The sequence below is a fragment of the Hemitrygon akajei genome, chromosome 2, assembly GCF_048418815.1.
Source record: "Hemitrygon akajei chromosome 2, sHemAka1.3, whole genome shotgun sequence".
Classification (NCBI taxonomy): Eukaryota; Metazoa; Chordata; class Chondrichthyes; order Myliobatiformes; family Dasyatidae; genus Hemitrygon; species Hemitrygon akajei.
In genome coordinates this window covers 60,583,115-60,602,535 of record NC_133125.1, presented here as the reverse complement: position 1 = coordinate 60,602,535, position 19,421 = coordinate 60,583,115, and the positions used below count along the sequence as shown (strand labels likewise).

Genomic DNA, 19,421 nt, shown 5'->3' with positions numbered 1-19,421 from the left:
ACTCTGTATTGTTGACCTTTGAAAATCTGAGGGTTTTTTTTTGTTTATTGGGTATTTGGGCTGTAAGCATTAAATTTTATTGATAAATTAGTTTGCAACTTAAATTTAGTCCATGTATTTTTTGAAGTATTCGACTGTTTCACTACGGAAGTAAGATTTGATTTCAGTGCCAATTAATAGCCTATACTGTACAGTACTTTGACAAGCAGCACTTCAATTTTGCATGTGGAAGGACTGCTGTCAGAACTTGGTGTTGCTGAGTTTCACCATTTGCAGACAGGCAAGAGGCTACCATAGTGAGAAAGCACATGAAGTTTCATGGTGCTTGGACAGGCAATGTTGGGTTGGAGAATTACTGGCATGGTGGGTTGAGTTACTTTCAAAGCATTGTATTCAAAGAAGAAACAAGAATTGTCATGAGCTATTTAAGATGGTCCTGAAATATTTTTGATGTTTTATCTCTGTAGATTAAATATGAAATATCTGCCACATATTCCTATAAGGTATTTGTATTTTTTTTTAGCTGAAATCAAACAAATGCAAGAAATGCTTTACTATCTTGTTTATAGGAAATTGGGTTTGCTGGTTAGTCAAGCATGAAAAGTAATTTCACAAAATGAAGAATAAAGTTTCTAGAATAAGGGAAATGAAATAGTGTATTCCATAGAGTGGTCAACCAATTATTGTGGTTCAGCTGTGAACTGTATTATACAGAACGGTATAAAAACAACTGTATAAAATAACTTAATATTGTATGTTTTTTATGAGTAACATCACTGCATTTCCATATATATTCTAAGTTATCACTACATTTCTGTAGATTGCTATAGTTCTACTCTGCACTGACGCTCTGCTGCCTCAGGAGGGTAATGTACCATACCAGACATTGATGGTGAGGATGATTGAAAATGCGTGAAGATTTTGCACTAGCTGCAGGAGTATTTGTCACAACTTTCAAATGTGTGATTGCCCAAAGTAACACGAGTGAATCTGCAGATGCTGGAAATAAATAAAAACACAAAATGCTGGCAGAACTCAGCAGGCCAGACAGCATCTATGGGAGGAGGTGGTGACGACATTTTGGGCCGAAACCCCACTCCTGATGAAGGGTTTCAGCCCGAAACATCGTCACTACCTCCTCTCATAGATGCTGTCTGGCCTGCTGAGTTCTGCCAGCATTTTATGTTTTTGCCCAAAGTAAGCTGTCTTTACCACAGAAAATTATGATGGTGTCATGCAATTGTTTGGAGAACAACTTTAATTTGTCTCTCAGAATGCAATAAATGATTTCAGAGCTTTTCCAGCATCTAGCCAGGCTATTTTTGCTGGATCAGATTTATTGTAGTCTTCTAAAGGATTTTCATCTGATACAGGAATTTGCTCAGGATTAAGAATATTCTGGAGGATATGATTGTCAAATTTGAAGTGACCTTGACATCTGCATTCGTTGTCACCTACTCATCTTTTTTGCTAGAAAGCCATCTCATGTGAAATAGCAATTCTGGATCAAACTTGAACCAGTGAAGGATGCTCGACAGTTGTGGCAGGGCTTGAATGCTATCACCTCTTATAAAAAGCAATCTAGGAGACAGCAGGGCTTCACTTCCAGATGAGTCATTGCCTTCTATGCAACACACACAAAATGCTGGAGGCACTCAGCAGACCAGACAGCACCTATGGAACAGAGTACAGTCGATGTTTTGGGCCGAGACCCTTTGGCAAGGCTGGCAAAAGAAATGAGTGGATTTAAAAAGTGGGGGGAGGGGAGGGAGAATCACAAGGTGATAAGTGAAACCGGGAGAGGGAAGGGATGAAGTAAAGAGCTGGGAAGTTGATTGGTGAAAGAGACACGGGTGGGGAAGGAGAGGAGTCTGATAGGAGAGGACTGAAGGCCATGGAAGAAACAAAAGGGGGGAGGAGCACCAGAGGGAGGCAGTGAGCAGGCAAGGAGATAAAGTGAGAGAGGGAAAAGTGAACCCATTCATCCCTCTCCACCAATCTCTCTCTCCTGGCACTTATCCTTCCAAGCGGAGAAAGTGCTACATCTGCCCCTACACCACCTCCCTCACCACTATTCAGGGCCCCAAACAGTCCTTCCAGGTGAGGTGACTCTTCACCTGTGAGTCTGTTAGGGTCATATACTGTGTCTGGTGCTCCTGGTTTGGCCTCCCATGTATCAGTGAGACTCGATGTAGCTTGGGAGTCTGCTTTGCTGAGCATCTATGCTCCATCGGCAAGAAGAAGCAGGATCTCCCAGCGGCCAGCCATTTTAATTCCACTTCACATTCCCATTCTGAAATGTCAATCTATGGCCTCCTCTACTGTCGATGAGGCCACACTCAGGATGGAGGAACAACACCTTATATTCCGCCTTGGCAGCCTCCAACCTGATGGCATGAACAGTAATTTCTTGAACTTCCGGTAATGCCTCCCCTCACTATTCCCCATTCCCTATTCCCCCTCTCAGCTATCTTCTTACCTGCCCATTGCCACCCTCTGGTGATCCTCCGCCCCCCCTTTTCTTTCTTCCATGGCATTCTGTCCTCTCCTATCAGAGTCCCCTTCTCCAGCCATGTATTCCTTTCACCAATCAACTTCCCAGCTCTTCACTTTTTTCTCCCCTCTGGCTTCACCTATCATCTTGTGTTTCTCTCTCCCCTCCCCCCATCTTTAAATCTCCTTCTCTTTCTTCAGTCTTGCCTGAAATGTTGACTGTACTTTTTTCCATTGCTGCTGCCTGGCCTGCTGAGTTCCTCCAACACTTAGTGTGTGTTGCTTGGATTTCCAGCATCTGCAGATTTTCTCTTGTTTGTCAATGCCTTTGGTGCTTGCTTTGACTGTCAAAACATAGAAGAACTATCAGAAACTGCTGCATCCCCTAATGATCCTATGATTTTAGTCTCTGAAGCTGATGAGTGAGCAGCCTTCAGTAGGGTGAACCCATGAAAAGCATCCAGCCCAGACAGAGAGTACCTGGCTAAGTACTAAAGGTATGTGCTGATCAACTAGCTGGAGTGATCACTGAGATTTTCAACCTCTCACTTCAGCAGTGTTTGGTACCCACCAGCTTCAAGCAGGCTTCAATTATACCAGCGTCCAAGAAAAGTGTGGTGACCTGCCTCAGTGACTATCACCTAGTAGCATTGATGAAATGTTTTGAGAGGTTGGTGATGAAGCATATTAACTCCTGCCTGAGAAGTGACTTAGAGCTGCTTCACTTTGCTTGCTGTCTAACAGATCCACAGTGGATGCCATCACATTGGCTCTTCTCTTAACCCTGGACCATCTGGATAGCAAAGATGTATACATCAGGATGCTTTTTTTGGACTACAGCTCAGCATTCAATACCATCATCTCCTCATAGCTAATGAATAAGTTCCAAGATCTTGGCCTTAATACTTGTTCAGTTCCTGGATTTTTTCCACTTGCAGACCTCAGACAGTTCGGATTGGCAATAACATCGTTTCTACAAGCTCCATCAGCACAGTGCACCACAAGGCTGTGTGCTTAGTCCCCTGTTCTACTCACTTTACACTTATGTCTGTGTGGCTAAGCGCAGCTCCAATGCCATATTCAAGTCTGCTGATGGCAAAGGTGGTGTTGAATCAGCATATAAGAGGGAGATTGAAAACCTGGCTGGGTGGTGTCATACAGTGGCATGCAAAAGTTTGGGCACTTCTGGTCAAAATTTCTGTTACTGTGAATAGTTAAGTGAGCAGAAGATGAACTGATCTCCAAAAGACATCAAGTTAAAGATGAAACATTCTTTTCAACATTTTAAGCAAGCTTAGTGTATTATTTATGTTTTGTACAATTTTAGAGTGGGGGAAAAAAGGAAAGGAGCACCATGCAAAGTTTGGGCACCCCCAAGAGATTTGAGCTCGCATAAAACTTTTACCAAGGTCTCAGACCTTAATTAGCTTGTTAGGGCTATGGCTTGTTCACAATCATTGTTAGGAAAGGCCAGGTGATGCAACTTTCAAAGCTTTATAAATACCCTGACTCTTCAAACCTTGTCCAAATCAGCAGCCAAGGGCTCCTCTAAGCAGCTGCCTAGCACTCTGAAAATTAAAATAAATGATGCCCACAAAGCAGGAGAAGGCTATAAGAAGATAACAAAGAGTTTTCAGGTAGCTGTTTCCTCAGTTCGTAATGTAATTAAGAAATGGCAGTTAACAGGAACGTTGGAGGTCAAGTTGAGGTCTGGAAGAGCAAGAAAACTTTCTGAGAGAACTGCTCGTAGGATTGCTAGAAAGGCAAATCAAAACCCCCATTTGACTGCAAAAGACCTTCAGAAAGATTTAGCAGATTCTGGAATGGTGGTGCACTGTTCTATTGTGCAGCGACACCTGCACAAATATGACCTTCATGGAAGAGTCATCAGAAGAAAACCTTTCCTGCTTCCTCACCACAAAATTCAGCTTCAGAAGTTTGCAAAGGAGCATCTAAACAAGCCTGATGCATTTTGGAAACAAGTCCTGTGGACTGTTGAAGTTAAAATCGAACTTTTTGGCTGCAATTGAGTGAGGGTATGTTTGGGAATAAAAGGATGCACAATATAATGAAAAGAATACCTCTCCAACTGTTAAGCATGGGGGTGGATTGATCATGTTTGGGCTTGTGTTACATCCAGTGGCACAGGGAACATTTCACTGGTAGAGGGAAGAATGAATTCAATTAAATACCAGCAAATTCTGGAAGCAAACATCACACTGTCTGTCATTTTTTATTCGCTTAACTATTCACAGTAACAGAAATTTTGACCAGGGGTGCCCAAACTTTTGCATGCCACTGTAACAATAACCTCATACTCAATGCTAGCAAGGCCAAGGAGCAGATTATAGACTTCAAGAGGAGGAAGTCTAGATAGATAGAGTGGATAGCCAGCGCCTCTTCCCCAGGGCACCACTGCTCAGTACAAGAGGACATGGCTTTAAGGTAAGGGGAGGGAAGTTCAAGGGGGATATTAGAGGAAGGTTTTTCACTCAGAGAGTGGTTGGTGCGTGGAATGCACTGCCTGAGTCGGTGGTGGAGGCAGATACACTAGTGATTACTAGACAGGTATATCGAGGAATTTAAGGTGGGGGGTTATATGGGAGGCAGGGTTTGAGGGTCGGCACAACATTGTGGGCCAAAGGGCCTGTAATGTGCTGTACTATTCTATGTTCTATGAAACCAGAGGTTCAGGAACCAGTCCTCATCAGACGATCAGAGGTGGAGAGGATAAGCAACTTATAGATTCCTTGATGTTGTTATTTCGGAGGCCCAGCACATAAATGTAATTGTGAGGAAAGCATGGCAGTGCCTCTACTTCCTTAGGAGTTTGCAAAGATGTGGCATGACATCTAAAACTTAGACTTCTATAGATGTGTAGTGGAGAGTATATTGACTGGGTGCATCACAGCCTGGTATGTAAAAACTAATGCCCTTGAATGGAAAATCCTACAGAATGTAGTGGATACATCCCAGTCCATCATGGCTAAAGCCCTCTCCACCATTGAGCACATCTACATGAAGTGCTGTCATCGGAAAGCACTCCATCTTCAGGGACACCCACCACCCAGGACGTGTTCTCTTCTTGCTGCTGCCATCAGGAAGAAGGTACAGGAGCCTCAGGACTTACACCACTAGGTTTGGGAACAGTTACTACCCCTCAACCATCGGGCTCTTGAACCAGAGTGGGTAACTTCACTGAACTTAACTTGTCTCATCATTGAAATGCTCCCACAACCAATGGACTCACTTTCAAGAACTCTTACCCTCATATTTTTGATATTTATTGCTTATTTATTTATTATTTTTATTTCTCTTTTTATATTTGGACTGTTTGTTGCCTTTTGCACTCTGTTGAACACGTTAATTGGGCAGTCTTTTATTGATTCTGTTATGATTATTTGAGAGATTTATTGAGTTTGCCCACAAGAAAATGAATCTCAGTATTGTATATGGTGACATATTATGTACTTTGATAATACAATTTACTTTGAACTTTGAAGTTAAGAATAACATCAGATTCAAAAAGTAGTTCTTAATATTGTCAAGCAGTTAACAGGATTTCAAAACTCAGCAGAGAATGACCAACAATTTAATAGAGAAGATTTTATCCAAATCCACAGTCTATTAACCCTGTAATGGGTGGTCTCAAGGAGGAGGGCTAGGCATGGGGTTAGTGACCACAACTCATCAAAAACCCAGATCTCCAAAAACAACAACAGAAGCTCCAAAGACCTCATCCCTGGAAGAGGAAGGATACACCAAGAAAATGGGCTACACTTTGGGACAGTTTGAAAGACTGATGGAGGACTCTGGCAAGCTGCTGTCAGTGGCCTGTGTAGGGGTGAAGGCGTTAAGACAAAGTAGATAAACTAGTATCAAAAACATCATGCATGTTCACATAATGTAGGTAAATCTTCTATTTAATTAACAAACATCCACACTATTTCATGAGTAAGCAACTGAGACTCACTTTCCCTTTTCTTTTACCAACAAAATGTCGAAATCCATGTGCATATCCATATGCGTATGCATAGACCATGCAAATATGACCATATGCCCTTTTAATGAAGTATTTGTCTTTGTTTATAATAATTACTGGTCTGTTCCCCTAAAGCTCAGTTAATGGGCACCATGGTAGTGTAGCGGTTACAATGCTATTACAGCTCAATGTGTTCCTGAGTTCAAAGTTCAATTCCGGCTCCATCTGTGTGTCTTCCCTGTGGCATGTGGGAGTTTGTGATAGTTCCTCTATGTTTTGACGGTCAAAGCGAGCATAGAAGGCATTGAGCTCATCTGGAAGTGAAGCCCTGCTGTCTCCTATGCCGCTGGATTTAATTCTATAAGAGGTGATAGTATTTAAGCCCTGCCACAACTGTCGAGCATCCTTCGTTGATTCAAGTTTGGAATCAAAATTACCATTTTGCCCTTAAGATGGCTTTCTGGAGGTTGTAGCTAGACCTCTTGTTACTTTCTTGGTCACCAGACTTGAGTACCTCTGATCTGATTCTCAGCAGATTTTGGATCTTGTGGTTCACCCAGGTCTTCCGATTGGGGAAGACTCTGAATGATTTTGTGGGGCCACACTCAAATACAGCTGATTTAATAAAGTTTGTTACAACTATGATGTATTCATTCAGATCCCCAGATAAGTCTTTAAACATGGCCCAGTCCACCTCATAGCTGCTCCTCTTTGCTGCCCTAACCTCTGCTTGTATGCGGATAGGAAAAGGACGGTCAAGTGATCCCATTTTGCTGAAATACGGTCTGGGCATGGAATGGTAGGCATTCCTTAATGTAGTGTAACAGTGGTCTCGTTTGTTGGGACCTCTGGTGCTACAGGTTATATGCTGATTGTAATTGGGCAAGGTTTTCTTCAAACAAGCCTGGTTGTTACTTCATTATTTCACCAAGATAGGAATACTTTTCCTGTGGACTTTGTATTCCATAATGGTATGTATGCCTGTTTGGAAATATAAACAATTTCTTAATACATTTGGCACTGATTTTCTTTAGTCATATCTTTTAATTTAATCACCCAATCATCCAATCCACTTTGGTCAACTTCCCCTTCATCTCTGTGTTCTTTAAATTTAAGATGTTAGTTTCAGACGACTGTATCAGTCTCAGTCAAAATGAATAATCAATCAGTGCTGCAGCTAACAGAGGAAGGGTGAAATAGTACAGTATATTTAAGTAAGAAGCATTTGGTTACGTGCTACTTGTTGCTGCTTCTATATGGTTTCAGGTATGTGGCTGACATTCGTTGGCTTTCAATTATTGGTTATTTCTGATGGCTATGAGCCTGTGGCTGTCCATATTGAACTGTTGGGGTTTGTGTGGTGAAGTTCCTCTTACACGGTCGTGTTGGACAAGGAGTTTTATCTTTGGGAGAAGTTAAAATTAAGTGAGTGGTTCAATATCACTCCATTGTTATTGACTGTAATTATGTACAGGTTAGGTCACTGAAAGAGTCTAAGTATGTACTGCAAGTGGTCAGTTTGGTTTTACTATATTAGGCAGCTTTGGGGGGGGGTGGAAGACAAGTACTTCTTTTCAGATAAAAACATATCAACTTGCACATAATATGAATAGCTTGGGGGCAGTCTTCCCTCAACGCTGACCATGTCCTCTGCCCTCCCCATCCCCTTGTACTAGGAGATGAACCTTTTCAGGAAGTCTTAATGTGTCTTCATCTAACAATGATACTATCTGTCTTGGACTGCCAGATGCCAAAGTACGACATTGATTGACTTACATTAGAGCACAGATTTCAGATTTCAAAATTCAGAATTGATAAATCTGTCCCTTGAACCCTTGCCTGGTTAAATCTGGTGCAAGTAGGGCAGCCCTGTTGAAAGCAATAGGAGAAGGCATATAAGTAGACCTTCATTGATTTAATTCATTGGTTTTAGAAGTGCATGAGTGATTTTTGTCTGTTTTGATTTATAAAATGAAAGCAAAGAATATAAAAGCATTTTAGTTTTATGTCTTTAGGTTTGGGGTGTTTTTTGATATCAGACAATTGCAAATATTCCATTTCATTGACAGCTGGTAGTCTGGTTGGTGGGGCCTTATTACCGTAGATTCCGGATTTTAAGCCGCTACTTTTTCCCCACATTTTGAACAGCTTTGAACTTTGCGGCCTATAATCCGAAGCGGCTAATGCATGATTTTTTTTCATGCCGCCTCGTAAACATTTTGCCTCATAACAGTAGACCAATAAAATTGATGAGTAGTTCACAGAGGTCCAATGAAATTGTACGATAAATCAAGCGCACTTTCACAATTAAATTATTGTAAATCAGTCATTTGTACTCACCCTCATCAACATGGAAAACACTCGAAGCATTGTGCTGCCTACTTAGTTTAAACTATATTTGTTTTCTGTACTACATCGTGGGATGCTATGACGTCACACCCGGTTTCGCGGTGTCTTGTGGGAAAATGCCGGTTTGCGATAAACGGAAAGGAGGGGGGGGAGCGCATTACGCGAGCGGCTTTGGATCTGAGCGAACGCTGCTTTTAAATGCCGTTTGCGATAAACGGAAAGGAGGGGGGGAGCGCATTACGCGAGCGGCTTTGGATCTGAGCGAACGCTGCTTTTAAATGCCGTTTGCGATAAACGGAAAGGGGGGGGGAGCGCATTACGCGAGCGGCTTTGGATCTGAGCGAACGCTGCTTTTAAGTTAAAGGTGATCAATAACTTTTCCTGGTAGGCTGCAATATATATATTTTTTTACCAGTTGTTAGGAGATATTGGAATGTTGTTCAGTAAAGAAGTATACGCAACGTATATTTAAAAGTAGCCGCGTACGGGCACGGTTCGAAAAAAAGCATTTGCAATATGTATTTGTTTTTGTTACCATATGGATTTAATTAAAAGTTAAAAAAATCCTCACGTGTAATATCTTTCTGTGTAAATATCTCATATTACAACGTGGGACACCTGCGGCCGAAAATCCGGTGCGGCCTAAAATCCGATGCGGCTTTTACAATTAAAAAATTGATTTTATTTCTAAAATTAGAGCCAGCGGCTTTTAATCAAGTGCGCTCTGTAGTCCGGAATCTACGGTAGTTGTCTGAGCTGTCCTGAGTCTAAATGGCTACTTGTTTTGGGAGCAGTTCGACAGTGTGCTGAGTCATGCTGATGAGCTGGGAGCCAGACCTCTGGTGTTACTCATTTCTAGGGCCATGCTGGTCTTGGAAAAAGTGGCCAGCAATCTGGGAGCAGATGGTTTAATGCATTATAAATGGAGGCATCCTTAATAAGATACAATCAGTATAATTAATCAACTAGAGTTTGTATGTTGTATTTATTCGATATATTTGCTTATAATTTAATTAATGACTGGTACAAGTTTATTGATGTATTTCAAAAAAGGTGTTATTAGTGGAGACTTGAGTTGTGCAGTATCTTTTCTGTTAAGTACTTTAATTTGTTTTAGGAACCCTCCACATCCATATATTGTTGTATTGGAAAATAGACCCGATAGCTGGCCGTATCTCCTTCAGCAGATATCATCTATTTTTCAACAGCCTCCAGAAAGGTAAAAAAAATGTTACATCAGTAATAAATATGTTTTATCAAAAGTAAATTTATTTTGCAGTGTTGATCCTATCAGAGTATTTATTGTGCAAGTTAATCATAATATATTTTAATGGCTGTCATATAAGTAGAGGTAGTTCTGCTATAATGCCAGTTTCCAGAATGTATAGTGCTGCTAAAAAGTATGTGCTCTGTAGAATTTTCTCTATTTCTGCATAAAGTTTTTACCTAATATGTGATCAGATCTTCCCATAGCCCCTAAAACTAGATAAAGAGAACCCAATTAGATAAATAACACAATTATATGTGTTCATTTATTTATTGAGAAAAATGATCCAATGGTACATGTATTTTTTTGAAAAAGTATGTAAACCTCTGCAGTAATGCCTTCTACAAAAGCTATTTGGAGTCAGGTGAACAATTTACTTCAGAAAAGGTGTTATTAATAATGTTTTAGTCAAATTTCCTTGCCTTTTGAACTACCAGTCGCTTGCCTTCAGTAGCACCATCTGAAGTTACAGGGAGAAGGCATGATAATGTGGATGAGAGGGTTGATGGAATGGCAGAGCAGACTCAATGGGCCAAATAGCCTAATTCTGCTTCTATGTTTTATGGTCTATTGACCTACAAGCAACTGATTCATTCCCTTCTGAACTTTTAATCATGACTTTCTCTTTGCTGGTGAAGTTCTTGAGTGTTGATAACTGCCTGCCATGAAGAGTCTTGCATTATTGTGAGCCTCCCTCAATGCTACTCCTCTTCATTGACTTCTGGTCTGTCGCGACTAATGATATGATATGGCAACAGAATAGCTGTTGTTGCTTAGAAGAAAAAAATATGGGACTAGGTTAAAATTCCAAACTAATAAAGGCAAACAAAAATAATCTCCGATTTAATTTGCTTATCCACCTGTTTAACATGATATTCACCTTGTACATTTTTCTGTGAATTTTTTTAAAGGCTAAAGCCATCCATTGTGCTTATGATGACACCATTTTTCAAGTATTTGTACTGTGAACCTCACTGTCTGCGAGAGAACGCTGAGCTTCGACTTGGTCTTCTTCAGGTTGTACTTCAGTCTCAGTCTAACGAGGAAAAGGATGCACCCAATCTGTTTGCTCAGCAGGTGCTCCGACTCTTCTTTGACTTTGTTCCACACTTGCAGGTAAGAATATGAAATAATTCCAGAGATTAAATAAAGCATTGACTCGACACAGCTTCAGCATGCCATTTGGGGTTGAGAAAATCACACAGTTGCTGTAAATTAATTAAATAAGATACTGTATTCTGAAGAAGCATTTCCAAAGCAATAGGTAGATTATTCACACAATTTAGGAAGTTCAGTAGATTCTCGTACTATCTTTATGCGTGAACAGTATGCAGTGAATGTCAATATTGCCAACTTCTGAAATTCGTGAAGATCATAGAGTAGAATAGTACAGCAGAAAAACAGACCCTTTTGAGTTTCTCTATGAGCACATTCTGGTGTATACACATATAGGCGTTACCCATGTGTACACTCACCTGCTTGGGCTTAGCAGTCTGGTCACCAGCCGGACTGACCCCTGTTCCTGCTTCCAAGCTGCAGCCTCACATGTAAGTACATTCCCAGTCCCTCCTGTGGCTGCAGGTCTAACCACTCATTACTTCCCGTGCAGCAGAGCCCAGTTATATCTTGGTCCCTGTTGCCGTTGGCTCAGAATATTTGCAGTTTGAGCTGAGTGTAGTAGCCTGTGTCCGGAATCTACTCCATGGGAAAAGAAGCCATGCACAGGCAACTTCCACTCCAAAATATTGGAGTTTGGGACCTGGACCGTTGGGACCCTTGGGAAAAGTCCAAACGTCTCAGAACTGAGAGGCTCTGCTGTTAGAGGTCAGGAATTCAGTTATTTAGAATTGCTATACTGAATGAGACATAAAGAGCAGGGGATGGACAGTTTAAAGAACAAAGCAGTGGGTATAAGCTTTGGAGGGCCAGTCAGAAGGACAGATCTTCACAAAGTGAGTTTCATCATCAAGAATGAACTTCTCCAGCGTCTCAGTAGCTACCCTGTGGAGTTATTTGACGTCTTATGCTCTTCATCTTGCTCAAGCTGGAAACCAATATACCTTTGTCATCAGTGCATTTGCCACAACCTAAGAGGCTTCAAATATAGCTCGTACCATGACTTTGAGGGAATCCTGGTCTGCATCAGAACTGGGAGACATATCGATCCTCCACCAGCACCAGGAACTGGGGAAGTCTTTAGGTGTGAGGCTGCAGCCAGTGGCTGTGAATGTGATTGAGTCTGTTTGGGCTCACAACTGTCTGATGAACTGTGATTAATAGGGAAGAAGGCCAACTCTGAACAGGTCCTTCTCTTAACAAAATGCATAGAGCAGAATCTTATCATAGCGATCCCCTTTCTCTGTCAGCAGGCCAAATGCAGGTTGTCTGACACAGAAACCTTGGAGACTATTTTATTGTCCAATCAGGGGATTGCAAAGATATCCAAACCACTGGTGCCAAATTCAATCTCATAGCTACAGCGGCATGGCTTCAGAGCATCAGCATCAAGAGAAGTGAAAAGCTGAATGTGGAAGATTTCAAGGATCTCACAAATGTAGGTTTTCTCAGATGGTTCCTCACAGGTAACTTGTTAATTTCCTTCCAGTAGAAGGCAGAAATTGCTCTGAAATCCACTGGCGAAGAGGCTTTTGGCTTCTCTACCAAAAGGGAACTGTCAGGTGATTAAGAATGTCAAAACCTGTGAAGAAGGGTATGAAACAGCAATGTCAAAGCTGCTGTAATTATAACTATCTTCAAGTAAGGGTATGTCCAGTTGCCAAAACAATAGAGAAGTCATGTTGCTGAATCTCTTCTGTATCCCCTCCAAAGCTTACATTTCTTTCTTGTATGGTGATCAGAACTGGACACACATTCAAAATACATGCTAACCAAAGTTTTATACAGTTGCAACATGACTTATGCTTATACTCAACACTCCGACTGATGAAGGCAAGTGTGTTATACTACCCTACTTGTGTTGCTGATTTTGCACTGCAACCTGTCTCTGTAATGCAAAGGGTCTTATAATATACAATGTACACCCTGTGTTCCGCTTGTTTGATCTTCCAAAATGCAATACCTCATACTTATCTGGATTAAATTCCATTTGTCATTACTCTATATCCTACTGAATTCTTTGTTAACCTTCCTCATGATCCACAACTCCCATTAAGACCATAAGACATAGGAGCAGAATTAGGCCATTTGGGCCATCGAGTCTGCTCTGCCATTTAGTCATGGCTGAACCTTTTTTAAAAATCCTCCTCAACCCTATTTCTTGGCTTTCTCCCTGTAACCTTTGATGCCATGTCCAACCAAGAACCTATCAATCTCTGCCTTAAGTACACCCAATGACCTGACCTCCACAACTGCACTTGGCAACAAATTCCACAAATTCACCACCCTCTGGCTAAAGAAATTTCTTCGTATCTCTGTTTTGAATGGACGCCCCTCTATCCTGAGGCTGTGCCCTCTTGTCCAAGACTCTCCCAACATGGGAAACATCCTTTCCACATCTACTCTGTCTAGGCCTTTCAACATTCGGAAAGTTTCAATGAGATTCCCCCTCATTGAATTCCAGTGAGTATAGACCCAGAGCCATCACAAGTTCCTTGTATGATAAGTCTTTCACTCCTGGAATTGTTGTGAACTTCTTCTGGACCCTCTCTAATGCCAGCACATCTCTTCTAAGATGAGGAGCCCAAAACTGTATACAGTACTCGATGAGGCCTCACCAGTGCCTTATAAAGCCTCAGAATCACATCCCTGTTCTTGTATTCTAGACCTCTTGAAATGAATGCTAACATTGCATTTGCCTTCCTCACCACCAACTCAACATGCAAGTTAAACTTTAGGGTGTTCTGCACAAGGACTCCCAAGTCCCTTTGCATCTCAGATTTTTGGATTTTCTCACCGTTTAGAAAATAGTCCGCATTTTATTTCTACTACCAAAGTGTGTGACCATGCATTTTCCAACATTATAATTCATTTGCCACTTTCTTACCCATTCTCCTAATCTGTCCAAGTCTTTCTGCATCCTACCTGTTTCCTCAACACACCTGCCCCTCCACCAACCTTTGTATCATCTGCAAACCTGGCAAAAAAGCCATCTATTCCATCATCTAAATCATTTAAATACAGCATAAAAAGAAGAGGCCCCTGCACTGACCCCTGAGGAACACCACTCATCACTGGCAGTCAACCAGGCAAGGATCCTTTTATTCCCACTCACTGCCTTCTTCGAATCAGCCAGTGCTCTAACCATGTTAATAACTTTCCTGTAATACCACGGGCTCTTAACCTGGTAAGCAGCCTTATGTGTGGCACCTTGTCAAAGGCCTTCTGAAAGTCCAAATATACAACATCTACTGCATCCCCTTTATCTATCCTATTTATAATCTCCTCAAAGAATTCCAGCAGGTTCTTCAGGCAGAATTTTACCTGAGGGAAACCATTCTGACTTTGTCCTATCTTGTCCTGAGTTAGCAAGTACTCCATCATCTAGTCCTTAACAATTGACTGTAACATCTTCCCAACCACTGAGGTTGCGCTAACTGGTCTATAATTTCATTTCTGCAGCCTTCCTCCTTTCTTAAAGAGTGGAGTGACATTTGCAATTTTCTAGTCCTCTAGCACCATGCCATAGTCCAATGATTTTTGAAAGATCATTGCTAATGCTGCCACAATCTCTAATGCTACCTCTTTCAGAACACTAGGGTGCTATTTATTTGATCGGGGTGACTTATGTACCATTAGGTCTTTCAGCTTTTTGAACACCTTCGCCCTTGTAATAGTAACTGCACCCATTTCTCTTCCTTTACACCCTTCAACATCTGGCATACTGCTAGTGTCCTCCACAGTGAAGACTGATGCAAAATACTCATTTAGTTCATCTGCCATCTGCTTGTCCCTTGTTATTATTTCTCCTGCCTCATTTTCTAGCAGTTCTATATCCACTCTCATCTCTCTTTTACTTTCTTTTACATACTTGAAAAAGCTTTTACTGACCACTTTGATATTATTTGCTAGCTTGCATCTGTATCTTGTCTTTTACCTTCTAATGATACTTTGTTGCTCTCTGTAGGTTTTTAAAAACTTCCCAATCCTCTCTCTTCCCACTAATTTTTGCTTTGTTGTATGCCATCTCTTTTGATTTTACACTAGCTTTGTTAGTCACAGTTGTACTATTTTGCCAATTGAGTATTTCTTCATTTTTGGAATACACATGTATTGCATCTTCCTCATTTTTCCCAGAAACTCACACCGTTGCTGCTATGCTAACATCCCTGTTGGCAGCTCCTTCCAATTTACTTTGGCCAATTCCTCTCTCATACCACTGTAATTTCCCTTACTCCACTGAAATACTGCTATGTCAGACTTTACTTTCTCCTTATCAGTTTTAAAGTTGAACTCAATCATATTATGATCACTGGTTCCTAAGGGTTCTTTTACCTTAAGCTCCCTCATTGCCTCTGGTTCATTACATAACAGCCAATTCAGTATGGGAAAAATATTCGTAAAAACAAAAATCCTCTGTAATGAGAAAACAGATTACTAATGTAGATCTTTTGTAAAAGCGAAGTGGCATAAAGCAGACATTTGTAAAGTGGTGGACACCTGTATATAACTGCCATCAGTGTCCTTTTACCCTTGCAGTTTCTTATCTCAGCCCACAAGGATTTAACATCTTCCGATCCTATGTCACATCTTTCTACTGATTTGATGCCATTTTTTTTACTAGTAGAGCCGCACCATCCCCCTGCTTACCTTCCTATCCCTCCAATATTACCTTGGACATTCAGCTCTCAACTACAACCATCCTTCAGCCATGATTCAGTGATGACAATCTGTAATAGTGCAACAAGATCATCCACCTTATTTCTTACACTCTACGTATTGAGATACAACATTTTGAGTAATGTATTAGCTACCCTTTTTGATTTTGCATTACTGATGTACTGATACTTACCCTGTTAGCTGCGACTATGTCCCATCACCTGCCTGCCCTTCCTGACATCCTGACTGCATACTACCTTTACTTTTTTTCCATTCGTCCTACCCTGAGTCCTATCACTCTGGTTTCACCCCCTGCCAAATTAGTTTAAGCCCTCCCCAACAGCTCTAACAAACCTGCCTGCAAGAATATTGGTCCCCCTCATGTTCAGGTGCAACCCGTCACTTTTGAACAGGTTATACCCTCCCCAGAATAGATCCCAATGATCCAAGATCCCAATGCCCCCTGCACCAGCTTCTCAGTCACGCATTTATCTGCCTGCTCATCCTGTTTCTAACCTTACTGGTGCGTGGCACAGGCAACAATCTAGAAATAACTACCCTGGAGGTCCTGCTTCTTAGCTTTCTACCTAGCTCTCTAAAATCTCTTTTCAGGACCTTTGCTTTTCCTTCCTATATTATTGGTACCAATATATACTAAGACATTGGCCTGCTCTCCCTCCCTCTCCAAATTAACTTTAGTGTTGCCTATAAAGTTACTAATCAGCCTATCTACACTTTCATCCAAATGATCACAAACAACATTAGTCACAGTATTGATGTTTGCTGAGCACTGGTTACAGGCCTCTCCTCAGAATAACATCCCTCCATTACTACAACACTGTCTTTTATGACGAAGCCAATTTTGAAGCCATTTCATGAAATTTCTCTGGATATCATGTGCCTTAATCTGGATCAGCCTATCATGAGGTTCCTTATTAAAAGCTTTACTAACATCTACACACTGTGTACAATATCCTCTGCTCTACCCTTATCAATCACCTTCATCACCTCCTTAAATAACTCAATCAAGTTTGTGAGGCATGGCTTTCCCTGTACAAACCATTCTGCTATCCCTAATAAAGTCAGTGCTTTTTCAGATGTGAGTAGATCTTATCCCTATGAATCTTCTGCAATAATTTCCCTACCATTAATGTAAGGTCACTGATCTATTATTTCCTGGCTTGTCTCTTTTGCCCTTCTTAAAGTAAGGAATGACATAGATTATTCTACAGTACTTTGGGGACCTCACTTGTGGCTAAAGAGGATACAGAGAACTCCCCTCTCTTGCATCATTTATCAACCTGGGATTAATCCCATAAATCTTCAATATTTGTCCACTTTAATGTTCTTCAAAGCCCCCACACCTCTTGATATCACCTTTGGATATTACCCCTTGATATCAAAATGCTTTACAACAGGAGTCGGCAACCTTTTTGCCTCTGCATGTTAATGAGCAGACGGTGGGCCAGATAAATGCCATAAAAAACTTGAAATATGGGAATTATCTATTTAGATACAACTAGTTATGTTTTACCTCAAACTAATGAATAATGCTTGCTAGAAAATCATTTGTGCTTAACCAAGGATGCCAAGTAGTAATCAAAAAACTCAGTTTAGTTGCAGTTTATTTCAGTCAAGGCATCTTTTGAATCTATTAAAAGGACACAATGGATCTTTAAACATAAAATGTTTGAATATGATGCATTGAATGGTGGTAAATTAAGTATCATAAAAAATAAAATTTTAATACAAACAGTCGATAAATCAATATGAAACTTGATGCTGTTTGTTGCTTGAAAGCTTCTCAATATTGGGTGTCAGACTTGCTGATGCCAAGAGCAAGACATTATCCAGATGGGCATCAGTCAATCTTGTTCTCAAGTTGTTCTTGGTGTGCTTCATTTTTGAAAATAATTGAACATAAGTGCTGCCAAACAATGACGCCATCTTTTTTGCATGGTCCACTAAGTTAGGATACTTCCCACTTGGATGAATATATTTTCTATAGAAGTCAAGCACTGACACATCTTCAGAATGAAATTTTGATCTTAGTATCTCGTCACACTGCATCTTAATCAATTCCATTTGAAAAATTTCTGATGCAGTGTCCACTTCCACATCAAATGAAGTAGCAAACAGCTTGAACTCATTTGCATGCAAGTGAAAATCAGCACAATGAGATGAAAACTCTTTTCTCAATTCTTGGACCATATTCACTAAAATGCCTAGATCTTGTGCTTTACTTTCTTGAAAAGTGGGAAAAGGTGCACAATTTCTTTTTTGAAGCTGCTACTCCCACAATTGTAGCTGGCACGGGTATTTCCTTCATTTTCACTGCTTTTTTTGGCAAAAAATGACGTTTGTTTTCTAAAACTAGCCTTCATTCGCTCAACTTCATCTTTCCTTGCTTGTCCAGTGTTACGAACCCCGTAACTGGGTTACTTACCAGCAAAGATAGAGATGTCCGTTGGAATCTGATGGTACTATTTTTAACAGTATTTATTAGCAAAAACACACAAAAATAATATCAATGCAAATATACAGATAATATACGTCGTCAATACTAAACCTAAAAGTGCGGGTATAATAATAATCAATAAGAAACAAGCTCTATCGTTGTCTAGGGGTTAATGAATTGTCCGGTGGAAATCTAAAGGTCATTTCAGTTCATACAGGCTGCAGCCGTTTGGTCGTCGCTGTGTTGTAATTGTTGGAGAGAGAGAGAGAGAAAGAGAAAAACTTGCTGACTTTCCTTGGTACGGTCTTGATCCATATCCGTCCTTTAGCTAGACCGTTCCGTGATGAGCCCGCCACCCAGGCAAGGGAGGACGCACACGGGCTTCCACCGGCTTTTGCTATAAAACGCTGTCACTGGATTTCTAGCGTTTCTCCTGGTGCGTCTCAAGGGGTGTTCCCCAGACCCCTCTTTTATCCGTACTCACGGGGTCTCAGATGCCAATCAGGTTGGGATGATGCAATCCCTCAACCAGACCACTCTGGTTGTCCCCTGAGGGGTTTCAATGAATAGTACAGTACTCAATACACAATTCCTTCTCCAAGAGACAATGGCAGTAATCAGTGGTTCCGTTCCGCTTATGTCAGGAGACATTCCACCTGGTTGTGTATTCTGTGTGTCTCTCTCTCTCATTTCCTGGGTCTCAGACCCGAAATAATAGCGATCTTGCGATTCTCAAAAAGGAGGGGGCGACTTTGTACCCTTTGGTCCCTCAGAGTTGTTCCACATTCGTAACACCAGTAAACTTGTTAAAATTTCCACTATGGCGGGTCTCATAATGTCGCCTGATATTTGCCATCTTCGTCACAGCAACATTTTCTAGGCAAATGAGACAAACTGGTTTTCCAGCTTGCTTAATGAAGAAGTAATCTAGTGTCGAAGTGTCTTGGAAATTTCGACACTCAGTCTCTATCTTCCTGCGTTTTGCAATAATTGCCATTGGAATTTTTTTCTTCGATTTTATTTCGAATCACGAGTTATTCAACAAGTAGCGTAGTACATGTAAGTATCTGGATATTTAGCATGGATTTCTTGTTAAA

At 41.0% G+C, this 19,421-nt stretch overlaps 1 protein-coding gene across 7 annotated transcripts in view; it reads left to right on the top strand.

Annotated features, from left to right (window-relative positions):
- The window catches only part of focad (focadhesin), a 227,909-nt gene that overhangs the window by 61,043 nt on the left and 147,445 nt on the right, over positions 1–19,421 (top strand). For all 7 annotated transcript variants that reach the window (XM_073072700.1, XM_073072683.1, XM_073072676.1 and 4 more), the window contains 2 exons: positions 9,942–10,043; positions 11,003–11,207. In XM_073072700.1, the coding sequence (XP_072928801.1) occupies positions 9,942–10,043; positions 11,003–11,207 (307 nt within the window). The remainder of the gene's footprint in view (positions 1–9,941; positions 10,044–11,002; positions 11,208–19,421) is intronic.